Here is a 22901-nt window from a genome sequence, read left to right as displayed (position 1 = left end):
TGTAAACTATTCAGAATTTTCTGAAAATTTGCTAGATACTCTAAATAGCTACAATATACACGGTCATAAAAAAAAATCGCACAAAAAACTATTCAAGAGTTGAGAAACACTGAGAGCCCTACCGGTAGGACTTAAAATAAAATCCCTATAGAAGAATTATCCTATATATATATATATAAATATAGAATAATAATTGAGAACCACAAGATTTAGATTCAAAATTTGTACAATAAGTGGTTAAAAAATAAACTAAATTAGTAATAGAAACATAAAACTTTAATATAAAAAGTATGCCCTTAGCATTACTCATGTATAGAAAAGGATATATATTTATATAATATGAAAACAAATTCAGGTTTTTGTCAAAATCCACAGAATTTTGAGTACTGAAAAGTTAAAAGCTCAACTCAGTAAGATATTATGTCATTATAAATGCTGTTCTGTAAAGTGTAGTATACATTTTTATGTGGCTGTTAATTATGTATTCTTTATTAAAATACATATACAGTTGTTAAAACCAATCAGCTCCTTCTATAGTACTTCCTTTTGAAGAAGTCCCATATTATAATAATCTCTCTTTTGACCTCTCTCATGCTTCTGTAACATAAATATATATTTATATAAAGGTGGAGAGGTATGTCTACTTCCAATAGTGGAAGCTCAGAACAAAGATTTTGATTTTGTTTTGAGAGAAAGAGAATAAAACTAAGTATGGGAGGGTATGATGAGTACAAGCCAGCAATGGCAATGTTTGCCTTACAATTTTCTTATGCAGGAGTTGCTCTGTCCACAAGAGCTGCTCTACTACAAGGAATGAGTCCCACTGTCTTTGTGGTTTATAGGCAAGCCATAGCTACTTTGGTCATTGCACCATTAGCTTATTTCACAAGGTAGTAAATCATCAACTTCTCCCAATCCAAATTTTCTTTTTATCTTCATCTAATATATACAGTATTTTGACCCTTTTTTTCTCCCCTTGACAGAAGAAAATCAGGAGGCCCTTCAATGGGATTAAGGAGTTTTACCTTGATATTTTTGGCTTCCCTTATAGGGTAACTAACTTCATATTTGAATTCTTATATTATATTATTATAAGAATGACTAGTTACCTTGCTGAATTTTTTTTTTCTGTTTTCTTTTAACAGTGTAGCAATCAATCAGAATATTTATTTTCAAGGTCTATATTTGGCCTCTTCATCAATGGCAAGTGCTATGGCAAATCTTGTCCCAGCAGTCACTTTTCTAATTGCATCTATTCTTGGGTACTAACTTTTATATTTATATATATATTATATTAGTTAACTAATTTTTCCCTACTTTATTTTGTCATAATTTTCCCCAGTGATTGTAATATTTTAAAATTAATTGTTTTCATGCTCTTACTTTTTAGATTAGAAAAGGTAAACATTCGAAGCTTGAGAAGCTTAGCCAAGATAGTAGGAACCATCTTATGTGTGAGTGGTGCCATGTCCATGGCATTGCTCAAAGGCCCCAAACTCCTTAATGCTGAGCTTCAAAATCTACCCAGTAATTCCTTTTTCGGATCCGGCAATAGTACTGATGATTGGATATTGGGTTGTATATTTCTCTTTGGAAGCTGTTGTTGCTGGTCCATTTGGTTGATTCTGCAGGTAACTCATCTCTATCTGTAGCATAATTGACAAAGTGATCATAAATTGCTTGGCTTAATAATTAAGTTTTTAAATTTACTTTAATTAATCAGCAATTAATTCTGATTTTCAAAATTATAGAATACTTATTAGTTGATGACAAATTCAAGAAAAAAAATGTCACAAATTTAATAATACAAAGTTATTTCTACTATTTATAAATTTCGGAACTTGATTGTTAAAGAAAATATATTAAACACTATTTTATTAATTCCTATAAATTCATGCATCAATCATGTTAGAAACTTATTTTATAAAGTGTCATTGGTTCAAACATTACTTTCTAATGCCATGCCATGTTTTTTTGGTTGATATATAATAGGTTCCTGCCTCAGCAAGCTATCCTGACCACCTTTCTTTATCAGCTTGGATGTGTTTCATGGCAACAATACAATCAGCAATAATTACACTCTTTTTAGAGAAGGATCTAGAGGCTTGGAAGTTCAGCACTGGTTTGGAACTTGGTTGTTGTTTTTTTTCAGTAAGTTAATTTATAATGATATCATATATATATATATGTACATATGTGTATGTTAAAGAGGCTCAAATAATGTATTGTACAATCTTACTGCGATAATAATTGTGGGATTTGGTGTATATGAGCAGGGAATTGTAGGATCTGGGGTCTCATTCTTTGTTCAAGCATGGTGCATATCTGAAAGGGGTCCACTCTTCTCTGCTATGTTCAATCCTTTATGCACTGTTATAGTGACCATTTTGGCTGCTATATTTCTTCAAGAGAAGATTTATACTGGAGGGTATGTCATTATAATTTATATTCACACCTAAAGTTTGCTTCTTTTTCAACTTTTTTGTGGACATATTTTAGTGGATTCAAAGCTAAATGATTATTATTCCATGTTTACTCCTTTTTGACAGCTTGGTAGGTGGAATCGGTGTCATCATTGGTTTATACATTTTGTTATGGGGTAAAGCCAAAGACATAAAGGTAGTTATTGAAGAGGAAACTGATCCGAATCTACAAAATAGTACTCAAGAGAGGAAACAAATTGATGACGTTTTGGAGAAGGGAAGTTATCAAGTCGACTTGAAGGAACCCCTTTTATCTAACCAATCATCTTAAAAGAATATATATATATGGAAATTCTACAATACACACCACTTCCTATTTTTGATACCTAAATGATTTATGATTGTAATTTTTTTTTTGTCATGATTGTGTATATTGTATTTATTTTAGAGCATCTTGCAAGTTTTCAAGAAATTTCAAATAATTTATAATACTAAAAATAATGTTAAAATAGTTTGTTACTTGAGTGACTATTTTATTTTATACGCGTGTTTGAATTGTATTTTCGACATTGTAAATTATTTTGAATTTTAAGAAAATTTTCTGAACGATTTAAATAACTACAATGTACCCCATTATAAAAAAAAATAATGCAAAAAATCACCCTAATACTGAAAATAGAAGGGGATGCACTCGTACATCCAAAAGTAGGGTATACCGGATAATATATATATATAGTAACATCAAATGTAACTTTTATGTATTTGTTTATGGTTAAAATTTTGTACGTGTAGAATATTATATATATTGGATATTTTTGGTCAAAATATTTAAGTTTTATACTTTTTAACACTTAAATGCCTATTTTTTTTTAGGTCAAAAATACTTTCCATCACACTTTTTTGACAGTTTATCTACCAAGTAAGTGCTTATAGAGCAGCTTCTCATTGATCCATATTAATTATTTATTTATTATTTAAAAATTCATTTAAAACTTTTACAAATAAATTAAATTCTATTTTAAATAATTAAAAAAAATAAAAATTAATTTAAAATCTAAATTCAAATTTATATTAAACCTAATAAATATCAAAAGGTAAGAAAATTAAAAACTACATATCTTTTATTTTTTAATTTCTTTTATCTTTTTCTTTTTCCTAATTGTTCATGTTCACCATCTTTCATCTTCATTTTTGTTCATCGACTTCTGGGTTGGGTTGAGAAGGAACTTAGAGGAAAAGAGTTGTGATATGGGTTTGCAGCTGGGGTCCGGCAATGAAGATGGTTCAAGGTTTTATTTGTCATCGACGAATAGAGGAGAATGGATCTAGGTTCGTGGGTGGTTGCGGCGGCAAAGGGTCTGGAACTCTCTCGTGTTTTGCTTCGTGAATGGTAGACAGTGGCAAGTTGGGGCAGGGCCAGTTCAACTATCAGCTAGGATACCAACAAAGAAAACAGGAAAAGGCAATTTTGTAAAATGCAGCTCAATGAGCTTTACTGTTCCATTGAATATTTATAGCAGTACAGGGGCAATTCGGTTACAACTGAAATGGCCAAAAGGCATTACAAATTCCCAATCACGAGGAGCACAAATATCAAGAGAATATTTCCACAACAACTTAACAGAAAGCAATTGTACAACCAATGATTAGATAATCATCACTAAACTAATCAACACATTAATCAAACTCTAATTAAGCTGACAGTAACTAAATGGTAACCATTTGTAACTCATTTTCTAACACCTCCTCTCAAACTATGTGGGGTATTAACCACACCTAGTTTGTCAATAAGAAAATGAAACCGTGAGATAGGCAAACTTTTTGTCAAGCAATCTGCAACTTGATCAGATGAGGGAATATATCGAATATCCAGCTCTTTAGCCAATACTTTGTCACGCACAAAATGAACATCAAGTTCTATGTGCTTAGTACGAGCATGGTAAACCGGATTTGAGGCTAAAGCACTTGCTCCCATGTTATCACACCAGGTTATTGGACACTCTGACAGAGGAAACTCCAGTTCTTTTAGCAGTGATTGAATCCAAGTTATTTCTGCTGAAACTTGTGCCAAGGCTCTATACTCCAATTCTGTGCTGGACCTAGAGATGACTGCTTGTTTCTTTGATGACCAGGACACCAATGTATCACCAAAGTACACACAATATCCAGCCACAGATCTCCTATCATCAGGGCAACAAGCCCAATCTGCATCTGAGTATCCTGTCAAACTTAGCTTCTCACTCACTTTGATGTGCAACCCGTGATCTATTGTTCCTTTGAGGTACCTTAGTACTCGTTTAGCTGCTGACCAGTGACTATTAGTTGGTGCCTTCAGAAACTGACTTAGTCTGTTCACAGCAAAACTAAGATCAGGTCGAGTATGTGTTAGATACTGCAAACCACCAATCAAACTCCTGTATTCTGTAGGTCTTTCCAGCAATTGTCCATCTGTTATGGACAATATCTTCCCCGAGCTCATAGGTGTAGGACAAGACTTTAAATGAGTCATTTTGTACTTCTTCAACAACTCAGAAATGTACTTCCCTTGTGATAAATACATGCCTGTTTCATCCCTGTATACTTCAATTCCTAGGAAGTAATTCAGCTCATTTAAGTCTTTAAGAGCAAATACCTTATTCAGTTTCTCTGTAAACTGCTTCAGCCTTGTTGGATTATTGCCTGTTATGATGATATCATCCACATATATTAACACTATCATTATCTCAGTTGGTGTTTTGAAAAAGAACAATGAAGAGTCTGCCTTGGAATTCTTGAACTGCCATTCTACCAATGTCTTCTTGAGCCTGTCAAACCAAGCTCTCGGTGCTTGCCTTAATCCATACAAACTTTTGTTCAGTTTTCATACAAAGTAAGGGTGATTTTTGTCTTCAAAACCAGCAGGCTGACTCATGTACACATCTTCAATTAGATTGCCATTTAAGAAGGCATTATTGACATCCAATTGCCTCACTTCCCAGGACTTAGCAACAGCAATGGTAAGCACCAATCTCACTGTACAGGCCTTGACAACTGGGTTGTATGTCTCTCCAAAATCTATTCCAGGTCTCTGGTTAAACCCCTTTGCGACAAGCTTTGCTTTGTACCTCTGAAATGTACCATCTGCATTTGTTTTTATTCGAAACACCCATCTGTTTTGTACTATATTCATTCCAGGCTTTCTTTGAACCAAAGACCAGGTGTTGTTCTTTGGCAAGGCCTCATTCTCTTCCTGCATAGCCTGTTTCCACCCAACATGAGCAAGTGCCTCTTCTACTGACCCTGGCTCTTCATGCAACTTTCCATCATCAGCTGTGCATGTGTAAGTTTTTGGTTTGAAGATGCCATCCTTAGCTCGGGTTATCATATGATGACCAATGTGTTGCTGAGCAACTTCACTCCCTGCATGCTCATAAAGCTCAGGTTCAGTAGCATCAATCGACTGAGCAGAACTTGATTCTTCCTGTGTTGTTTCAATTCCTGGCAGCTCACTGTCAACACTGTTATTTTGAATATTCTCATCAGTATTAGGCATAGTGATTGTTACCTCGTTTTGGACAGATGCTCCTCGGGCAGGTGAGTCTCTATCAATCTGAACAGCATGAGTAGGTTGGCTGAGAAGCTGAGAGGTAGATGATGTATTTGGTGGAGTGATAAACATAGGAAAATAAACCTGAATTTGTTTTTCTGACTCATGAGTGTTGAGAAAACCTGTCTGAAATGGAAATTCAGATTCATTGAAAACAACATTCCTAGAAATATACACTCTACCCGTACTGCTTAAACATTTATATCCTTTGAAATTCTCACTAAAGCCCAAATTAACACACTTAGTAGAATGGTACTGGAATTTGTGGTTCTGGTATGGTCTTAGGCAAGGGTAGCAGGCTACACCAAAGGTTTTAATGAACTTGTAGTCTGGTCTTTTTGAGTACAGAATTTCAAATGGTGACTGATTATCTAAGACTGCAGTTGGGAGTCGATTTATTAGGAACACAGATGTTTGGAAAGCCTCACTCCAAAATTTTAAAGGCATATTAGCTTGTGCTAGCAAGGTTAATCCCATCTCCACTATATGCCTATGTTTCCTCTCTGCTCTGCCATTTTGGGCAGAAGTATGAGGGAAAGAATGAGTGAACTCAATTCCACTCTCATTGACCAGATTGGTAAAGGCTTGGTATTCTCCACCACCATCACTATGCAGTCTTTTAATTTTTCTATCAAATTTATTTTCCACCAAGTTTTTAAACTGTATGAATGCATTTAAGGCATCAGATTTAAGCTTGAGAGGGTATAACCAGGTATACCTACTATGATCATCGATGAAATGAACATAGAATCTGAAATTTGTGTTTGACATAACTGGGGCAGGTCCCCAAATATCAGTATGAACCAGTTCTAAGGGAAAATTAGCTCTATTGGAATTTAACTTGAAAGGTAAACTGTGAGATTTGCCATATTGGCATGCCTGACAGAAACTAACATCATCTTTCTTGAAATTTCTTTCATTCAATTGAGCTAAAATCAGATTCAAAACATGATTAGAAGGATGTCCTAACTTTCTATGCCATTTATCTTTAACAGAAAGTACATTAGGTGTTTTCTTGGAAGGCAATACAGAACTTTTGACAACTGAAGAAAAAACAGAAAAGGTATTTGGCTGAGAGTAATTTTGTGATCTAGAATGTTGGACAACTCGAGCATCTTTGACAGGTTCAAACTGATAGAGACCATCCTTAAGAGTCCCGTGAAGCACCTTCCTCCTTGTCACCTTGTCCTTCACAAAACAATCACTAGATGAGAATTCTACAATCACATTATTGTCACTGGTCAATCTAGAAACACTTATCAAATTCTTAGTAATAGCAGGAACATGTAACATCTCATTCAGTACTAACACATCATTTTTATGTGTTTTGATTGCACCTGAGCCAATATGTTCTATTCTCAACCTATTACCATCACCAACAGTCAAGAACTCATTACCAGTATACTTGGATTTCTGTTGCAGATTGTTCACTCCAGAGGTGACATGATTGCTTGCACCTGTATCTGCATACCAAGCATCATCCTCAAGCATCTTGGGTGTTGCAATGAATGCTGAAGCATTATGACCACCTTTGTTTGCCTCTGAGTTGTTTCCAGTAGGAACAGATCCCATGTAAGACTCATCATATCTATTATAACAGTGAGCTGCTGAGTGTCCATACTTGCCACAAACTTGGCATGTGGGTTTTGATCCAGTGGATCTTCCTGCACTTCTTCCTCGACCACCAAATCTGCCTCTATTAAATCCTCCTCTGCTTCTATAGTTTCCTGAACCAGCACTAGCACTTCCTGATCCACTTTTGTTAGCCACATTAGCAGTAAAATTTGATGCATTAGTAGATATCTTACCACCTGAAATTGTACTCAACTGATCCAACTTGCTATCAAAGCTAAGCAAGGTGTCCTGCAAAGTTTGCCAAGTAGTTTTCTCCCTGGATTCGATTATCAAAACTACTGGAAAATATGCCACATCTAATCCAGACAAGACATTAGATACCAAAAAGTTTTCAGGATATGGATCACCTGCCAAAGCGAGAGTATCTGTCCACTGCCTCTTAAGCCTCAGATAGTCTGTCATGCTTGTTGAGCCCTTTCTGACCGTCTGTATCTTTTTCCTGTAATCATCCATCTTAGCTTTCGAGTGTGCACCAAACAACGCCTCCAGTGCACTCCAAAGTTCTGCTGAAGTTGAGCAACCCATAACTTCCATAGCAATGCTTTCAGTCATAGATCCATAGAGCCATCCCATCAACAATTGATCGTTCACCATCCACTGTTCAAACTCAGGATTCACCTGAAAACCAAAACCAGGTTGACCTCCTACTCCAGCCACCGGAACCAGCTCCGTCGGCTTCTACTTAGCTCCGTTGAGATATCCTTCAAGTCGATGTCCTCTGACTAACGAGTTCACCACTGTCCTCCATAACGAGAAGTTATTCATGTCCAGCTTGATCGAAAAGGGCTGATTGAGCGTACTTCCGAACTGTGGAACCACCACGCTTGACGCCGTAGCACCATTATTGGTGCTGAGGGTAGCTACGTTGCTACCTCTGGGAGACTGAGCTGCTGAACTCTCTCCAACCGGTGGGGTCTGATCTCTGGTAGCCATTTTGCCAGAACCTAGCTCTGATACCAACAAAGAAAACAAGAAAAAGGCAATTTTGTAAAATGCAGCTCAATGAGCTTTACTGTTCCATTGAATATTTATAGCAGTACAGGGGCAATTCGGTTACAACTGAAATGGCCAAAAGGCATTACAAATTCCCAATCACGAGGAGCACAAATATCAAGAGAATATTTCCACAACAACTTAACAGAAAGCAATTGTACAACCAATGATTAGTTAATCATCACTAAACTAATCAACACATTAATCAAACTCTAATTAAGCTGACAGTAACTAAATGGTAACCATTTGTAACTCATTTTCTAACACTGGGTTCTTCATTGTTTTCTTTCACAGCTGTTGAATATGGCACGACAGAAGCTAGTTGGTGAAATTGGTTGAGTTTTGAATCTTTGATTTGAGATAATATTTGTGAAATTTGATTGGCAGGGAGATATATAGATAAGCTCCATTTTCTGTTATATATATATTTTTATATACAAGAAAAATGAATCGATTAGCCACTATAAGAACTATCACTTTTATTGGCACCTTCTTGCGCTAGTAAGAACCAGGAAATTGTGTCGCCAAAAGCTGGTGGCAAAAATTAGTTAGCAAAAGCCTCTTTGTTGGCGCGGTTGTACAGTCGCCAGCAAAAGTGATCATCACCGGTGCCGAATAATACAAGAAAAAATTGTATATTTAAAATAATACAAGGTACTCCTTTTATAGAGTCTATACAAAATAATCTGCATAAAATGCTAAAAATATATAATCCTATAAATAAGAAAAATATATACAGCGGTAAACTACAACTAATATCAAATATTGTTTTGTGATTTGATTTTCTATCTATCAACACTCCCCCTCAAGCTTGATTGTAGATATTGATGAGTTCAAGGTTGTTTGTAAGAAAATCAAATATTTGTTCAGGCAGTATCTTTATTAGTATATTAGCCAGCTGTTGATCAGTGTGCACATGTTTAATATTTATAACTCCTCCATCAATTTTTTCTTTAATAAAGTGGCGATCCACTTCTACATGCTTGGTTCTGTCATGATGTATGGGATTATGTTCTATGCTGATGGAGGACTTGTTGTCACAGTAAAGTTGAATTGGAGCTTCATATTCAACTGTTAATTCTTCCAGCATTCGTTTTATCCATAATGTTTTGCATACTCCGTGGGCTATAGCTGTGTATTTTGCTTTTGCACAGTTTCATGAAACAATTGTTTGCTTTTTTACTTCGCTGTAACACTCTACTAATCCAGGACCGTTTCACTGTGTATTTAAAATTGTGTTTATCTCGTTAAGTGAGTTTTTTGAACTCAAGAGTGTAATTAGAGAAAAATAAAGAATTAGGTATTAAGACTTTTGGTCAAAGACATAAACTTTTCATTAAAACTTTAAATATTTACAAGGGATCCAAAATAAGGTTTATCAAAATATAATTACATTCAAAGTTTACAAAATAGCCAAACTAAGCGGCAAAATTTGACTTATACTCTAACTCCCTCAAAAGTATCTCGACCGTGACGGCCGAGTAGGCTGAGTATGTATGCATCGCCATAGAGCCCTCAAACTCATGGCTGATTCAACTTCCCTTTGCCCTTACCTGCACCACCACAAAGCACCTGTGAGCCAAGACCCAGCAAAAAAAAAAAGCCATCTAGGCATAACAAGTATTCAATTATACACAAACATCAAATGCTTCACTATAAGAAAAATCATTTTCAATAAGACTGAAAAAGTATTGTCGAATATATACCATAACGCTTTTCGACATGTTAAAGAAAACGATGTTATTGTAGATAAGAGCACTTTGCATGACACTTTTTCATAGTTATGTAGATGTATTATTGTATATTCTATCATACCACTTTTGTTGTGTTATTTTAATAAATAAACAAGTATTTCCTTGTGATATTTATAATGTTTATATAACAATTTTTGCCACTTATAAAGTAGTATTATAGTATTATTTACAATAACACATATTTGGCATTATTTCATAGTTTTGATATGCTCAAATTATTGTTGTTACTATGAGTATATATAATATTTTTCTCTAACTTTGACAAATATTATTTTAACATTATACTATACATTGTAGATATTTCTTAATGCCAATATTACAACAAATTAACAAAGTGATACTAAAAATAAAATGAAAGCAACTTTTATAAATTAATTGAATAATATTACAAATATTCAAGTTCCAAATGGTGAGCCTAAGCACAATAAAATGCTTCAGGTCATTTTACATCAATAGGAACTCTGCTTGTTAGAAATTCCAAAAGGACCACCCCATAAATATTCACAAACAATACAATAATTTTTTGACCATATAAACAATTTTTTGAGTGAAAATATTCACGACCAATTATTTAGAACAATTATTTAGAATGGATTGATAACAACCAACACTAGTATTGCTTCTGTCTGCAAGACATATAACCACAATGTATGGTGAATATATAATACTAATGGTTCATTTGATATTTGATGTGCCTGAGATCATATGAACCATCAAGGATTGATAACAACCAACACTAGTCTTGATTTTATCTACAAGGCACTTACCAGTTTCCAATTAGCACTATAACAAAAGGAAATAAAAATAAAAATTCAACATGTGTCCATTGGACTATCCACAAAGTAGTTGCATATGAGAATAAAATATTTTCTCTACTTTTGTACATTCAACAATTATACAAAAACAGAGGAACTACTAATATGAAAATTTCATGATGTTAGTTGATTATATATGAAAATATTTCTATCAAGATAGGATATATATAAAGGAAATGACTAAGAGACTACCTGGCTAAGGAAATGTTAAGAATCCAGTTCTCAGGACTATGAATTTGATATTTTTGACCACTTATTTCTTCAACAAGTATATTGATTTAACTAATAAGAAGAAATGGGTTTGCAAAAATCTGACAAGTCTAGCATTAAATCTAAAAACGATTTCATAAGGTCATACATACAGATAAGATCTACTTAATCTTGTGGTGAGCTCTATATTTAAGTGTACCCATCTAAGACTAATTCGATAAAACTAGCAATACCTTTAGACCACACAAACCAACTTAATCGAAAAAGTAAGAGGAACTAGAAAATTGATATAGTACTACTAGTTATCATCTCTCTAGTTCCAGCCACCATAAATGGGCATTAGCCGGAAGCCATTTGACTAATAGCTATTAATAAAAAGTATTGTTTAAATAACCTCCAACATGTATAATTATTAATTATATTATATTAAATATGGTGAAACAGAAGCATGCATAATTGGAAAATATTAAATTTGGTGAAAATAAGTGATTAATGAAGACACTAGACTAGTGTAACGCTCTACTACCCAAGGACTGTTACGCTGTGTATTTTAAACAGTGCTAAACTCGCTAACCGAGTCATTTGACCATAATCGTGTAACTAAATGTGATTGACGGTTTAGGGTTAAAATTTTTGGTCAAAGATACAACGTTTCATTAAAACGTTTATTGTATACATTGTGGTCCCAAAATATATTTTAAACGGTTAATTACAATAAAATATTTACAACTAGCCGACCTAAGTGGAAAAATAGGGTTTAACCCTAGTTCCTCTTTAAACCTTCAGCCGTGGTGGTCGAGCAGCCGCATATGTACACATCTTCACCTAAGCTCTCCAACTCAAGGATGGTCCAACTTTCTTTTACCTGTACCACATAACACCCGTGAGTCGAGGCTCAACAAGAAAATTCAAATATGCTCATAAGCAGACAATAACATTTCACCAAATCATAATAAGCATGCCTAGCAGTAATAACCCTATTCATGCATGCAGGCAAGTCCAAATAAATGATTATGGGGTTCTGCACCCTGTGTAGATGGCTGTCAAGTCAATCTGGGGTTATGCGGCTTGAATAGATGACTAATGAGTCTATCTCTGGGGACATGTGCCCTGAATAGATGACTAATGAGTCTATCTCTGGGGACCTGCGCCTTAAGCCATGTTACTTTTCAGTCACCTGAGCCTTTTAGCCCTGGCTCTGAGTAACTAGCCTTAGATTAGCCAAGCGCTTTAGTTTTCTTCGACCAATGGGTCGATCAAGCATTTAATGCATCTGTTAATCATTTTGGCTATGCGTTAAATACTCTAATGTCGCTCTTGACTCGTAAGTCAATTCCATACGACCAATGCTCAGTACTATTGCCGATCATGACTGATAAGTCAGAGCTTCACAACCAATACTAAACACCATTTTCGTTTCTGACTGATAAGTTAGTGCCACTCACAAGTAAGCAATTCAACCAGACATATATTATACGTCGAATATCCAAATATAAGGCATTCAACATGCCTACTCAACGATCACAAACATAATGATAATCCTGCACATCTACAGAGATTCAAGCTCTGATCAGTTCCGTATTTCACATTCATGCCATGCCATAATCACATGTATCGCATGCATCAAATAGTGGGTACAGTTTTCTGACCTTTGGTTCAAGCACAGGTTACCAATAAACGACCATAAAGCACGATCCTTTTTCCAAGCCCCTAGCAATAACCTAGTCACAACCATAATATAAAATCCCATCAAAATTGAGTAAATAAATACTTCCAGATTGAGTCCTAGCCTCCGGGACGTCGAATCCTACTAAACTGGGTGGCAGGATCGATCCTAAGCCCTTAGATAAACCTTTTCTTTCGAGCTACATCGTGGGTACCATATCAAAAGGAAACTTGGCCAACCCATCAAATTTTTTAACATACTCGATTACTGTTGCATATCCCTCAACTAGGTTCGTAAACTCATTCATCTTAGCAGTCTTGACTACATCACAGTAATATCTTTCATTAAACAGCTGCCTAAATTCTTTGCAGTTCATTGCAACTGTATCCGTGTCTGGGATACCACTTCCCACCATGTTCGGGCATCATCCCGCAATACATATGTAGCATAGATCACTCTATCGTGACCTACCACCCCCATACTATCAAGGATAGAACTGATCATGCCCATCCATTACTTAGCTCTGAATGGATCTAGGCCTCTCTAAAAAATGGAGGCTAATATTCCTAGAATCTTCCACAAAGAAATTCCCATCTGTTCTCAACCCTAGGTTGAGCCAATACTGGTGCCACTCCTGATATAGCAAAGGAAGAGGTGTTTCTTGACATAACCTGTTGCTGTTTTAAACACCTGATCTCTTCCTCTTGCCTCTGCAATCTTAATTTCATATCTGTAAACAACTGTTGCAAATTCTGAGGGGCAGGTGAAGAACTTAGGCCCTGGCTATAATTCCCAGCCTCGGTATAACCACCACCGGGTCTAATTAACTGCCTTGGGTACATAACCTCTAATCAGTTTGCAGTCAATAACTTAATCCATTAAGCATGATAAGCACAATAAAAAGCTTTCTCCCACGGGAACAATCACATAACACCACATTCATTTACCACACCAGTTCTAAAAACACGCCACAATATTCACACACCAGTTCATAACGCCTGCTCTTCAAACATATATACCATGCTCTCAACTCCAGCATTCAAATAACACATTCATATAATCATTAAGCAGGTAATCACATAATCATATCAATATTCAAGGGCTAAGCCCTAACATATTCTCATGCTCCCTAAAACAGTATCCAGATAAAGTATTTACAATCTATTTAAGCACATATCCACATAAATAGGTACCGTACCCTGAGTGAAGCTTGTCTTTAGTGACGAGTTTACATGACCAGCATGTCTACAGGAACCCTTAACCTTGGCTCGCTCTGATACCAAGTTGTAACGCCCTACTACCCAGGGACCGTTACGCTGTGTATTTTAAACAATGTTAAACTCGCTAACCGAGTCATTTGGCCATAATCATGTAACTAAATGTGATTGACGGTTTAGGGTTAAAATTTTTTGGTCAAAGATGCAATGTTTCACTAAAACGTTTACTGTATACATTAGGATCCCAAAATATGTTAAAAGGTTAATTACAATAAAAGATTTACAACCAGCCGACCTAAGCCGAGCAGCCGCATATGTACACATCGTCACCTAAGCTATCCATCTCAAGGACGGTCCAACTTTCTTTTACCTTTACCTGCGCCACATAGCACCTGTGAGCTGAGGCTCAGCAAGAAAACTCAAATATGCTCATAAGTAGACAATAACATGTCACCAAATCATAATAAGCATGCCCAGCAGTAATAACCCTACACATGCATGCATGCAAGTCCAAATAAATGATTATGGGGTCCTGCGCCCTGTGTAGATGGCTGTTAAGTCAATCTGGGGTCCTGCGCCCTAAATAGATGACTATCAAGTCTATCTCTAGGGATCTGCGCCTTGAATAGATGACTAATGAGTCTATCTCTGGGGACCTGTGCCCTGAATAGATGACTAATGAGTCTATCTCTGGGGACCTGTGCCTTAAGCCATGTGACTTTCTAGTCACCTGAGCCTTTTATCCCTGGCTCTGAGTAACTAGCCTTAGACTAGCCAAGCACTTTAGCTTTCTTTGAGCAATGGGTCGGTCAAGCATTTAATTCTCATGTTGATTAGATCTAATCATTTTGGCTCTGCGTTCAATATGCTAATGCCGCTCTTGACTCGTAAGTCAATTCCATACGACCAATGCTCAGTACTATTGTCGATCATGACTGATAAGTCAGACCTACACGACCAGTACTAAACACCATTTTTGTTTCTGAGTGATAAGTCAGTGCCACGCACAAGTAAGCAATGCAACCTGTCATATATCATATGTCAAATATCCAAATATAAGGCATTTAGCATGCTTACTCAACGATCACAAACGTATTCATAATCCTGCACATCTATAGAGATTCAAGCTCTGATCAGTTCCATATTTCACATTCATGCCATGCCATAATCACATGTATCGTATGCATCACATGCATCACATACTGGGTCCAGTTTTCTTACCTTTGGTCCAAGCACAGGTTACCAATAAACGACCCTCAAGCACGATCCTTTTTCCAAGCCCCTAGCGATAACTTAGTCACAACCATAATATAAAATCCCATCAAAATTGAGTAAATAAATACTTTCGAACTGAGTCCTAGCCTCGAGACGTAGAATCCTACCAAACTGGGTGGTAGGATCGATCCTAAGTCCTTAGAGTTAGGTTCCCACGATTAAAAACCAAATATGGGCAAAATTACACAGGCGGATCGTGGTTTGCCCCTTGACAGAGAGCCTCTGCCTGAGCTTCAGGGTGCGGACCGCGACTTGGCCCCCCTTGAGTCACAGCGCGCCCCCCAGGCGGACTCCTCCTGGTATTGGGTTCATCTAGGTCGCGACTTGACCATGAATTAAGCCATTTCCTACGTTTTTCCCCATTTAAAATCTTTCAAAAACCTGTCCAAACATATCCAAATCCCAAAATCAAAGTTCCCAAACATTCGAATTTTCCAAAATATTTAAAACCCAAGTCTCAAACCATCGAAAACGCATCAAACACATAAAATCCAATTCAAACTTAAAAACTCGAAAACTTAAAACTTAAAACTCGGATTACCTCTGATTGAGTCGTTTCCCAAATAAATCCTCCAGGTAATAAACTTCTAATCTTCCCTAGATTATATATGCCTCGATCCTTGCTTGAATCCGAGTCCTAAAACTCGAATTATGAAAGATTTAAAGAGCTAAGAGAAAAGAGTTAAAGATAATCACACTAGGGATTTTACGTGGTTGGGGCTTTAAAGAGCCTTAGTCCACGAGTCTATTGTATTATATCTCAAGGAGCTTTAGTAATGGAGTTTTCTCTGAGTTTGAGCAGAGTGTATGCTTACAAGAGAAAATCGGATCCTTTCCACAATGCACAATTGTTCATATTTATAGACAGTTGAGTGCTCTGGGCTTGGGCTGGACTAATCCGGGCCCAATAAGGGTATAAATACTATTTTCTCACTAATGGAGGCTTCATACAAAGAATTTTATTAAATAAAATACACTAATCAGGGCCTATTGGGCCAACTTGAGCATAACCGCGTTGTAAGACTGACAACAGTACATAGCTTTAGTGTGGTTCACGTGGGCTTCTGAAGAGATCTGGGGGATTGGATCCATCAGAGTAATGGCAGTATTGTTCTAAATAACGACGTACATTCCTTACTCTTCTGTAGGTTAGTTGAGGAGACAAAACTCTGTGTTTCTTGGGGAGATATCAGTATCGGGGACAATTTATCACGCCCAACCCGGTCACCTGATCCGGGTTCATTTACCAATATCTTGATCCATTTACCAGGACCCTGGTTCATTTACCAGAGCCCAAGTTCATCCCCTATCGTCCCGGTTCATTTTAGACTTGGAAACGTCGCCCTTATCGTCATCGCGGACGACACCTTACACTGGGTCCGGGAAGAATAAACATGCCAATTTCATGGTACCGACTTATATTCTGGGATAATGTTGGGCTTATAGATATTTAGGCCACCAGGATGTACTCCTTCCCCGTCTATTGGGCTCGGTCTGGGCCTCGGGTCCCTTTAGGATAGCCTATAGACTTAGTGTTTGGGGCTACGTGTGCGGGGAGGAAATGGGGATAACATTTACCCCTCAAGCCTTTATCTGCGTTCCCGCAGTGGAGGCTTGCTTCACTTCCCGGATCATTTTTTTGGTATCCCAGTTTGCTACCCGGGAAACGGATCTGTTTTCGTGGGTGATCGCTTGCTGGAAACTCGTATAAAAAGCATTTATGCCAGTATCCCTGGTCAAATCCCAAAGGTCCGGTTTGTTTACTAACATCTCGGTCCATTTACCAGGACCCTAGTTCGTTTACCAGAGCCTGGGTTCATTTACTTCAAGGCCGTTTGGGTGACCTCCGACCTTTCGACTTCATCACGCTATATGCACGAGTCTCCCTGTAACTGGTGCATCAATATTACTCGCACTTGACAGAGTTGGAGAGAATCTCTTGGTTATTGTGCTGGCAACCAAACGTCAGCGTGAACTCCGAGGCATCCCATCTGTATGAGTGATGTCGGTAGGATAATCGAGTGGATCCTTTAATATTCCTACATCACTTGGGACCGCCAGATGAGAAAATTTTCCAAATTTCCTTTCTAGGACCGTTGGATTAGGATGGCGTGGATTGCAACTTGGGGAATCTGCGATTCGATACTCGAGTAGGCTAATTAAAGCCACTGCGTAATCCGGGGTTGTTAGATGGGGGAAGTCATCCTGAGCCGTCGGATCGAGAAATATTTTTTGGCCCTATAAATACCCCCATATTTTCATTTGCAATTTTACGTGTTCAAAGCAACCAGAGAACTTTTTATGTCCTAAATTCCCGCGAACTTCTCCAAAGACTCCTCAATTTTCATTGCCGCTTCTTTCCCACACGCCTCATTTCGGTGCAAGCATTTGACAGCACGGTACCGATTTGACCAGCAGACGAACTCTTGTGTTGCCTCTGCCTATTCAAGACCGTGATCGTGCCATCCCTATCGTCGGAAATGTTATACCCTCCACAACCAGCACTTTACAGTAAGTTCCATGAACCTTTATTTATGTTTTCTCGTACTTGTTGTTTTATGGTGTTATATTTGTGGTTATAGGATTTCTAGAGCTGGGGCCACCGTTTCGGGTGGTTTTGGGCTTGTTAGGTTTGTAGAACAAGCGGTCTAGATCGTCCCGGATCTTCTCAGGTTCGAGACGTCTATGAACAAGCAGTAATAGGTCGACTTGGGAAAACTTAGAAAAAATTCTTCTTCTTTGTTCCCGACCAAGATTCTGGGGATCTTCAGTGATCCTGGATCTGATCTAGAGGGGACTCCTCCAAGCAGTTCTTAGGAGAGCCCTTGTACCTTAACCAAACTTTTTTGGGTTTTGGTGCTAATTGCTTGGTTGTTTACTTCTTTTTTTGTTCCCAGATCACCAACCACGAGCCTTGGCGTTACTCTCCACCCGGAAGAATACGTCAAGTCAGCTCCCATCGCCCTGGAAGGGTGCAATCCTTCCAGTGGCAACACATGGGAGATGGACGGGGAGAACAAATTCCAGAACTATCGGATGCTGGACGCTTTGGAGAAGCATCTGGGAGTGGAGTTGTAGCGACCCAAATTTGCTAATAAGGCTTGGAGCCTTGATTAGTGTGCCTGGAGGGCAATAATTATTATACTGTATTAATTTATGTGAATTTAATGAATATGTGGTTAGAATGCATGTTTAGGTGAAATAAATATGCATGTGGGCCCCATTTTTTTGTTAGGGGCAAATTGGTAATTTTAGCCCGTTGAGGGCATAAACGTAATGTATGTGATGTTGTTGATATAATTGTGATTTATTTGTGATGCACGTTCCGAGACGGCCCTAGAGAGCCATTCCGCTTAAAGTCACAACGGGATTTAATACCCGTCTCGGGAGAAGCCTAGGGGTATTTTGGGAACATTATAACTTGAGTTTGGGAATTTGTAAGTAATGGTTAGTGACATTTTGGTAACTTGGGTAACCATAGGTAACCATTGAGGATAGTTACTTTAAGTGTGAAAGTGGTATTTTTGCAAGGGATTAAGGAAAGGACTAAAGTGCCTTGAGGGTTACTTAGAGACTAAAATAGAAATGAGGGTAGTTGGGTAATTAGGCTTTAGGAAGGGATAACCTTGGTTGAAGGATAGTCAATCACGTTTTTCTACACTTAGACAAATTCAAGAATTCTACTGAATGTTTGAGAAGAAGCAAGAAGGAAAGGAAGAAGGGGTCTAGGGCTGAGATTGGAGTTGAGTTTCTTGAGATCAAAGAAGGAGTTCAAGCTGAGTTTGGGGCAGCTATAGTCAAGCTTAGGCCAAGATTTGTCCAGAGGTAAGGCATTAACTCTGAATTTTAGTTTCTTGCAAGTTTGATTTTGGAGGTTAGGTTGAATATTGAAAGCTGGGTTTTAGCTTAGCAATTGTAGAATTCAGTTAGAGAATCAAAGGGTGTCAAGCTTGGAAGTGGATTTGGTGGTGGCTCAAAGTCGAATTCCATCTTGAGGTATGAACTCCATGCATATTTGAAAGTCTTTATCTGGTATGGTTTAAGATTTTCAAAGGGAGGTTTAAGTTTTGAAAGGCTTGGTTTAAATTTATGAAGTTTTAAACCAAATTATGAATTGTAGGTTTGATTGTGTGTTTGAGCTGGTTGATGATGTTTTTGAGTTGTTAGATGGTTTATTTGGGGGTTTTGAATTGAATTTGGGACTTAGGTATGCATTGGTATTGGTTTGGGAGTGTTTTGGCTCGGGGAAAACGTTGGGAGAAACCCAGATTTCTGGGTTTGCGAAGGGGCGCCGCGACCCTATTCTTCTGTGCCGCGGCTCTAGGCAGCTTCAGGGGAAGGGAGCCCTTCTGGGCGCCGCGGCCCTCATTGGGTGGCGCTGCAGTGCTAGGCCATTTCTGGGCAGGGGAAAATTGTGGTTTTTAGGCTTTTGCCCAGGGGGCTCGGAGGACGCTTTCGCCACTTTGTGTGGGGTTCCGGGAGGTTCCGAGAGCTCGGGTTTGGTTCCGGAAGATGCTTTTGAATTGGTTAGTAATGGGGATGTTATTTGTGTGTTGTGACTAGGTTTTTAGAGAGGCTCGGATTAGAGGACCGTGCTCGAGAGTTCAGTGCTCAAGAAGCTCGGGACACAGGTAAGAAAATTGCTGTACCCATAGAGCAGGGCGAGGCCCCATAGTTGTGTTGCAGGGCACGACCCTATATGATTATGTGTTGGGTGTAGCCCATTGAATATGTTAGTATATGTTTAAGTTATGTTTAGATTATGCCATGTGCATATATGTGAATGATCGGCTAGGGCCAGGAACGGCGAGGGCCGGGAACGGTGAAGGCCGAGAATGGCGAAGGCCAAGAACGGCAAGGGGCCGGGAGCAACGTTTAGCACGCGGAGTGCGAGTTGCCAGGGTAAGACCCTAAAGGATACCTGGGATATCCGTACGGTGTAGACCGTAACTCAGGGCCTGGAAAAGCACCTGAGACGGCATGGCCGTGTGTGTTTAATTTATGGACAAATTGGTTATATGCTAAATGGTTCACATGCGTATGTTATCTGCTTTTGTAGAGTTTTCTTGCTGGGCTTCGGCTCACAGGTGCTCTATGGTGCAGGAAAGGGCAAGGAGAAAGTCAACTGACCATGAGTATGGAGAGCGTGACGCGACGCGTACATGTCCAGTCTGCCTGGCTGCCACGGCTAGGGGTATTTTTGAAAGTTGTTTGTAAACAATTCTATTTTGTCGTTTAGTCGACTTTAAATATATTTTGAGTTGTAAATATTTATAAACAGTATTTTGGGATCCCAAATGTTAATTGTCTTATGAATTTTAGTGAATGGAATTATTTTCAAAGTTTATGTCTCTGTTTATGATTTAATTACACGTTTGCCTTAAAACCTCGATTAGCGAGTTAAAAGCACGCTTAAAACTCACTTAGTAATGGCTCTAAGGAAGTAGGGCGTTACAACTTGGTATCAGAGCGAGCCAAGGTTTATTGGTTCTGGAGATTGACCAAACATGTACGCTCGCTGTCAGAGACAAGCTCGACTCAGGGTTGGTTGGTATGGTTGATTAATATGCTTGAATATGTACTTGAATGCCCTATTTGCCTGCTTGTTTCATTTAGAGCATGATGAATGAGTTAACATATGCATGATGCTAGGGCATGGCCCGTTGTGTGTTATATGCTATCTGTATGTTATCTGGATTGCTGTTGCCGTCGACTGTTGTGATTGGGAGGTGGTATTGGATTTTGTTATCATGCCTGATGAGCGGCGTCGTTGGTTGCAGGCATATAGTTGTGATGCCTCGACAATCATCCAGACTCCACGGCAGTCGGGCCGAGGATGACAATCAGGGTCAGGACCCTTCAACTGCCCCAAAGAATTGGCAAGAGATGTTTGCTTAAATGGAAGCAAGGTTGCAGAGAACAGAAGAAGAGCTTCGTCAGTTGAGGCAGCAGGCCCCTCCACAGGTCACTGGGCTGCCGATTCAGGAGGGTGCAGCGCCAGTGTCGGTTCAGCCTGTGGTTGAGAATAGGTGGGAACCTCTGTATGAAAGATTCAGGAAGCAGCATCCTCCCACCTTTGAGGGTGGACCAGACCCACTGCGGGAATAGCAGTGGATGAATATGGTTTCCTCTATCCTGGATTTCATGAGGGTTGAGGGAAACGAGAGAGTTGCATGTGCCAGTTATATGTTTAGAGAGGATGCTCATATCTGGTGGGATGTTGTGGTTCAGAGAAGGAATGTGGCAGTCATGACCTGGGAAGAGTTCAAGAATATCTTCAACGAGAAATATTACAGTGTAGCAGTCTGAGCTGCAAAGGTTGATAAGTTCATCAACTTGACTCAGAATCGGTTAACCGTGACAGAGTATGCTCTGAAATTTGATCGTCTGGCAAAGTTTGCGCCAGATTTAGTGCCGATGCGGCAAGGAGGGATAGATTTGTGCGGGGGCTGAATGTTATGATTGCTCGTGATGTGAAGATCACCTTGGATCCAGGTACTACCACTTATGCCCAGGTTGTGGACAAGGCCCTTACAGCTGAGGGGCTGAGGACCAGATCTGGAGAGAGAGCGTTGTTAGGCACGATGCTAGGAGGACAGTGCCTCCTTTTGTTAGATCCAGCCGAGGTAGTGGCTCCAGTGAGCAGAAGCGGAAGGCCCCAGATTCCTTCATTCCTCCTAGTTCTTATAGGATGGCACGGGGTGCTTTTAGTGGCACTCAGGGCAGTGGTGACAACTGGAGAAGTTTCCCAGTGTGTCCTCGGTGCAGATGACGACATCAGGGTGACTGTAGGATCAGGCCCTGCTTTGTTTGTGGGAGTGCCAATCATTTGAAGAAGGACTACGCACAAGTCAGGAAGAAGGAGCCGAAGCAGGGTGATAGTCTCGCTCCTGCCAGAGTGTTTACCTTGAGTCAGACTGAGGCGGAGGCTAGCCCTCAGTTGTGACAAGTCATATTTCTAGTGCTGGGTCTTTGTTTACTGCATTGTTTGATTCGGGAGCTACCCACTCGTTTGTGTCTGCTAGGGTGATAGATCAGCTGTGTAGATCTAGTGTTATGCATGCTAGGGGTTTTCAGACTTTGTTGCCAACTAGGGAACTGGTAGTCTCTAGGAGATGGATTAGGGCATTACCAGTAGAGGTAGATGGTAGGGAATTTTTTGTTGATCTGATTGAGCTTGAGATGGATGACTTTGATATGATCTTAGGAATGGATTGGCTAGTAAAATATGGGGCAACGATTGACTGCAAGCGTAAGATGGTGACTTTTGAACCAGAAGAGGAGGTACCCTTTGTATTCGTGGGGATGTCTGGTGGACCGCGAATAC

The 22901-nt window shown here is 38.8% G+C and overlaps 1 protein-coding gene across 1 annotated transcript; it reads left to right on the top strand.

The window, feature by feature from the left end:
* The first annotated feature begins 503 nt into the window (after positions 1 to 503).
* Positions 504 to 2895, top strand: LOC133783037 (WAT1-related protein At4g30420-like). The gene is made up of 7 exons (XM_062222556.1): positions 504 to 890; positions 984 to 1052; positions 1146 to 1262; positions 1391 to 1631; positions 1993 to 2151; positions 2277 to 2428; positions 2550 to 2895. Exons 1-7 carry the CDS (start codon positions 712 to 714, stop codon positions 2752 to 2754), a joined length of 1122 nt encoding a protein of 373 aa, XP_062078540.1. The 5' UTR covers positions 504 to 711; the 3' UTR covers positions 2755 to 2895.
* The last annotated feature ends 20006 nt before the right edge of the window (positions 2896 to 22901 follow it).

This window comes from Humulus lupulus, chromosome 6, assembly GCF_963169125.1.
Source record: "Humulus lupulus chromosome 6, drHumLupu1.1, whole genome shotgun sequence".
Classification (NCBI taxonomy): Eukaryota; Viridiplantae; Streptophyta; class Magnoliopsida; order Rosales; family Cannabaceae; genus Humulus; species Humulus lupulus.
Note: the sequence above shows the minus strand (reverse complement) of the source record. Positions and strands in the feature narration are given on the sequence as shown.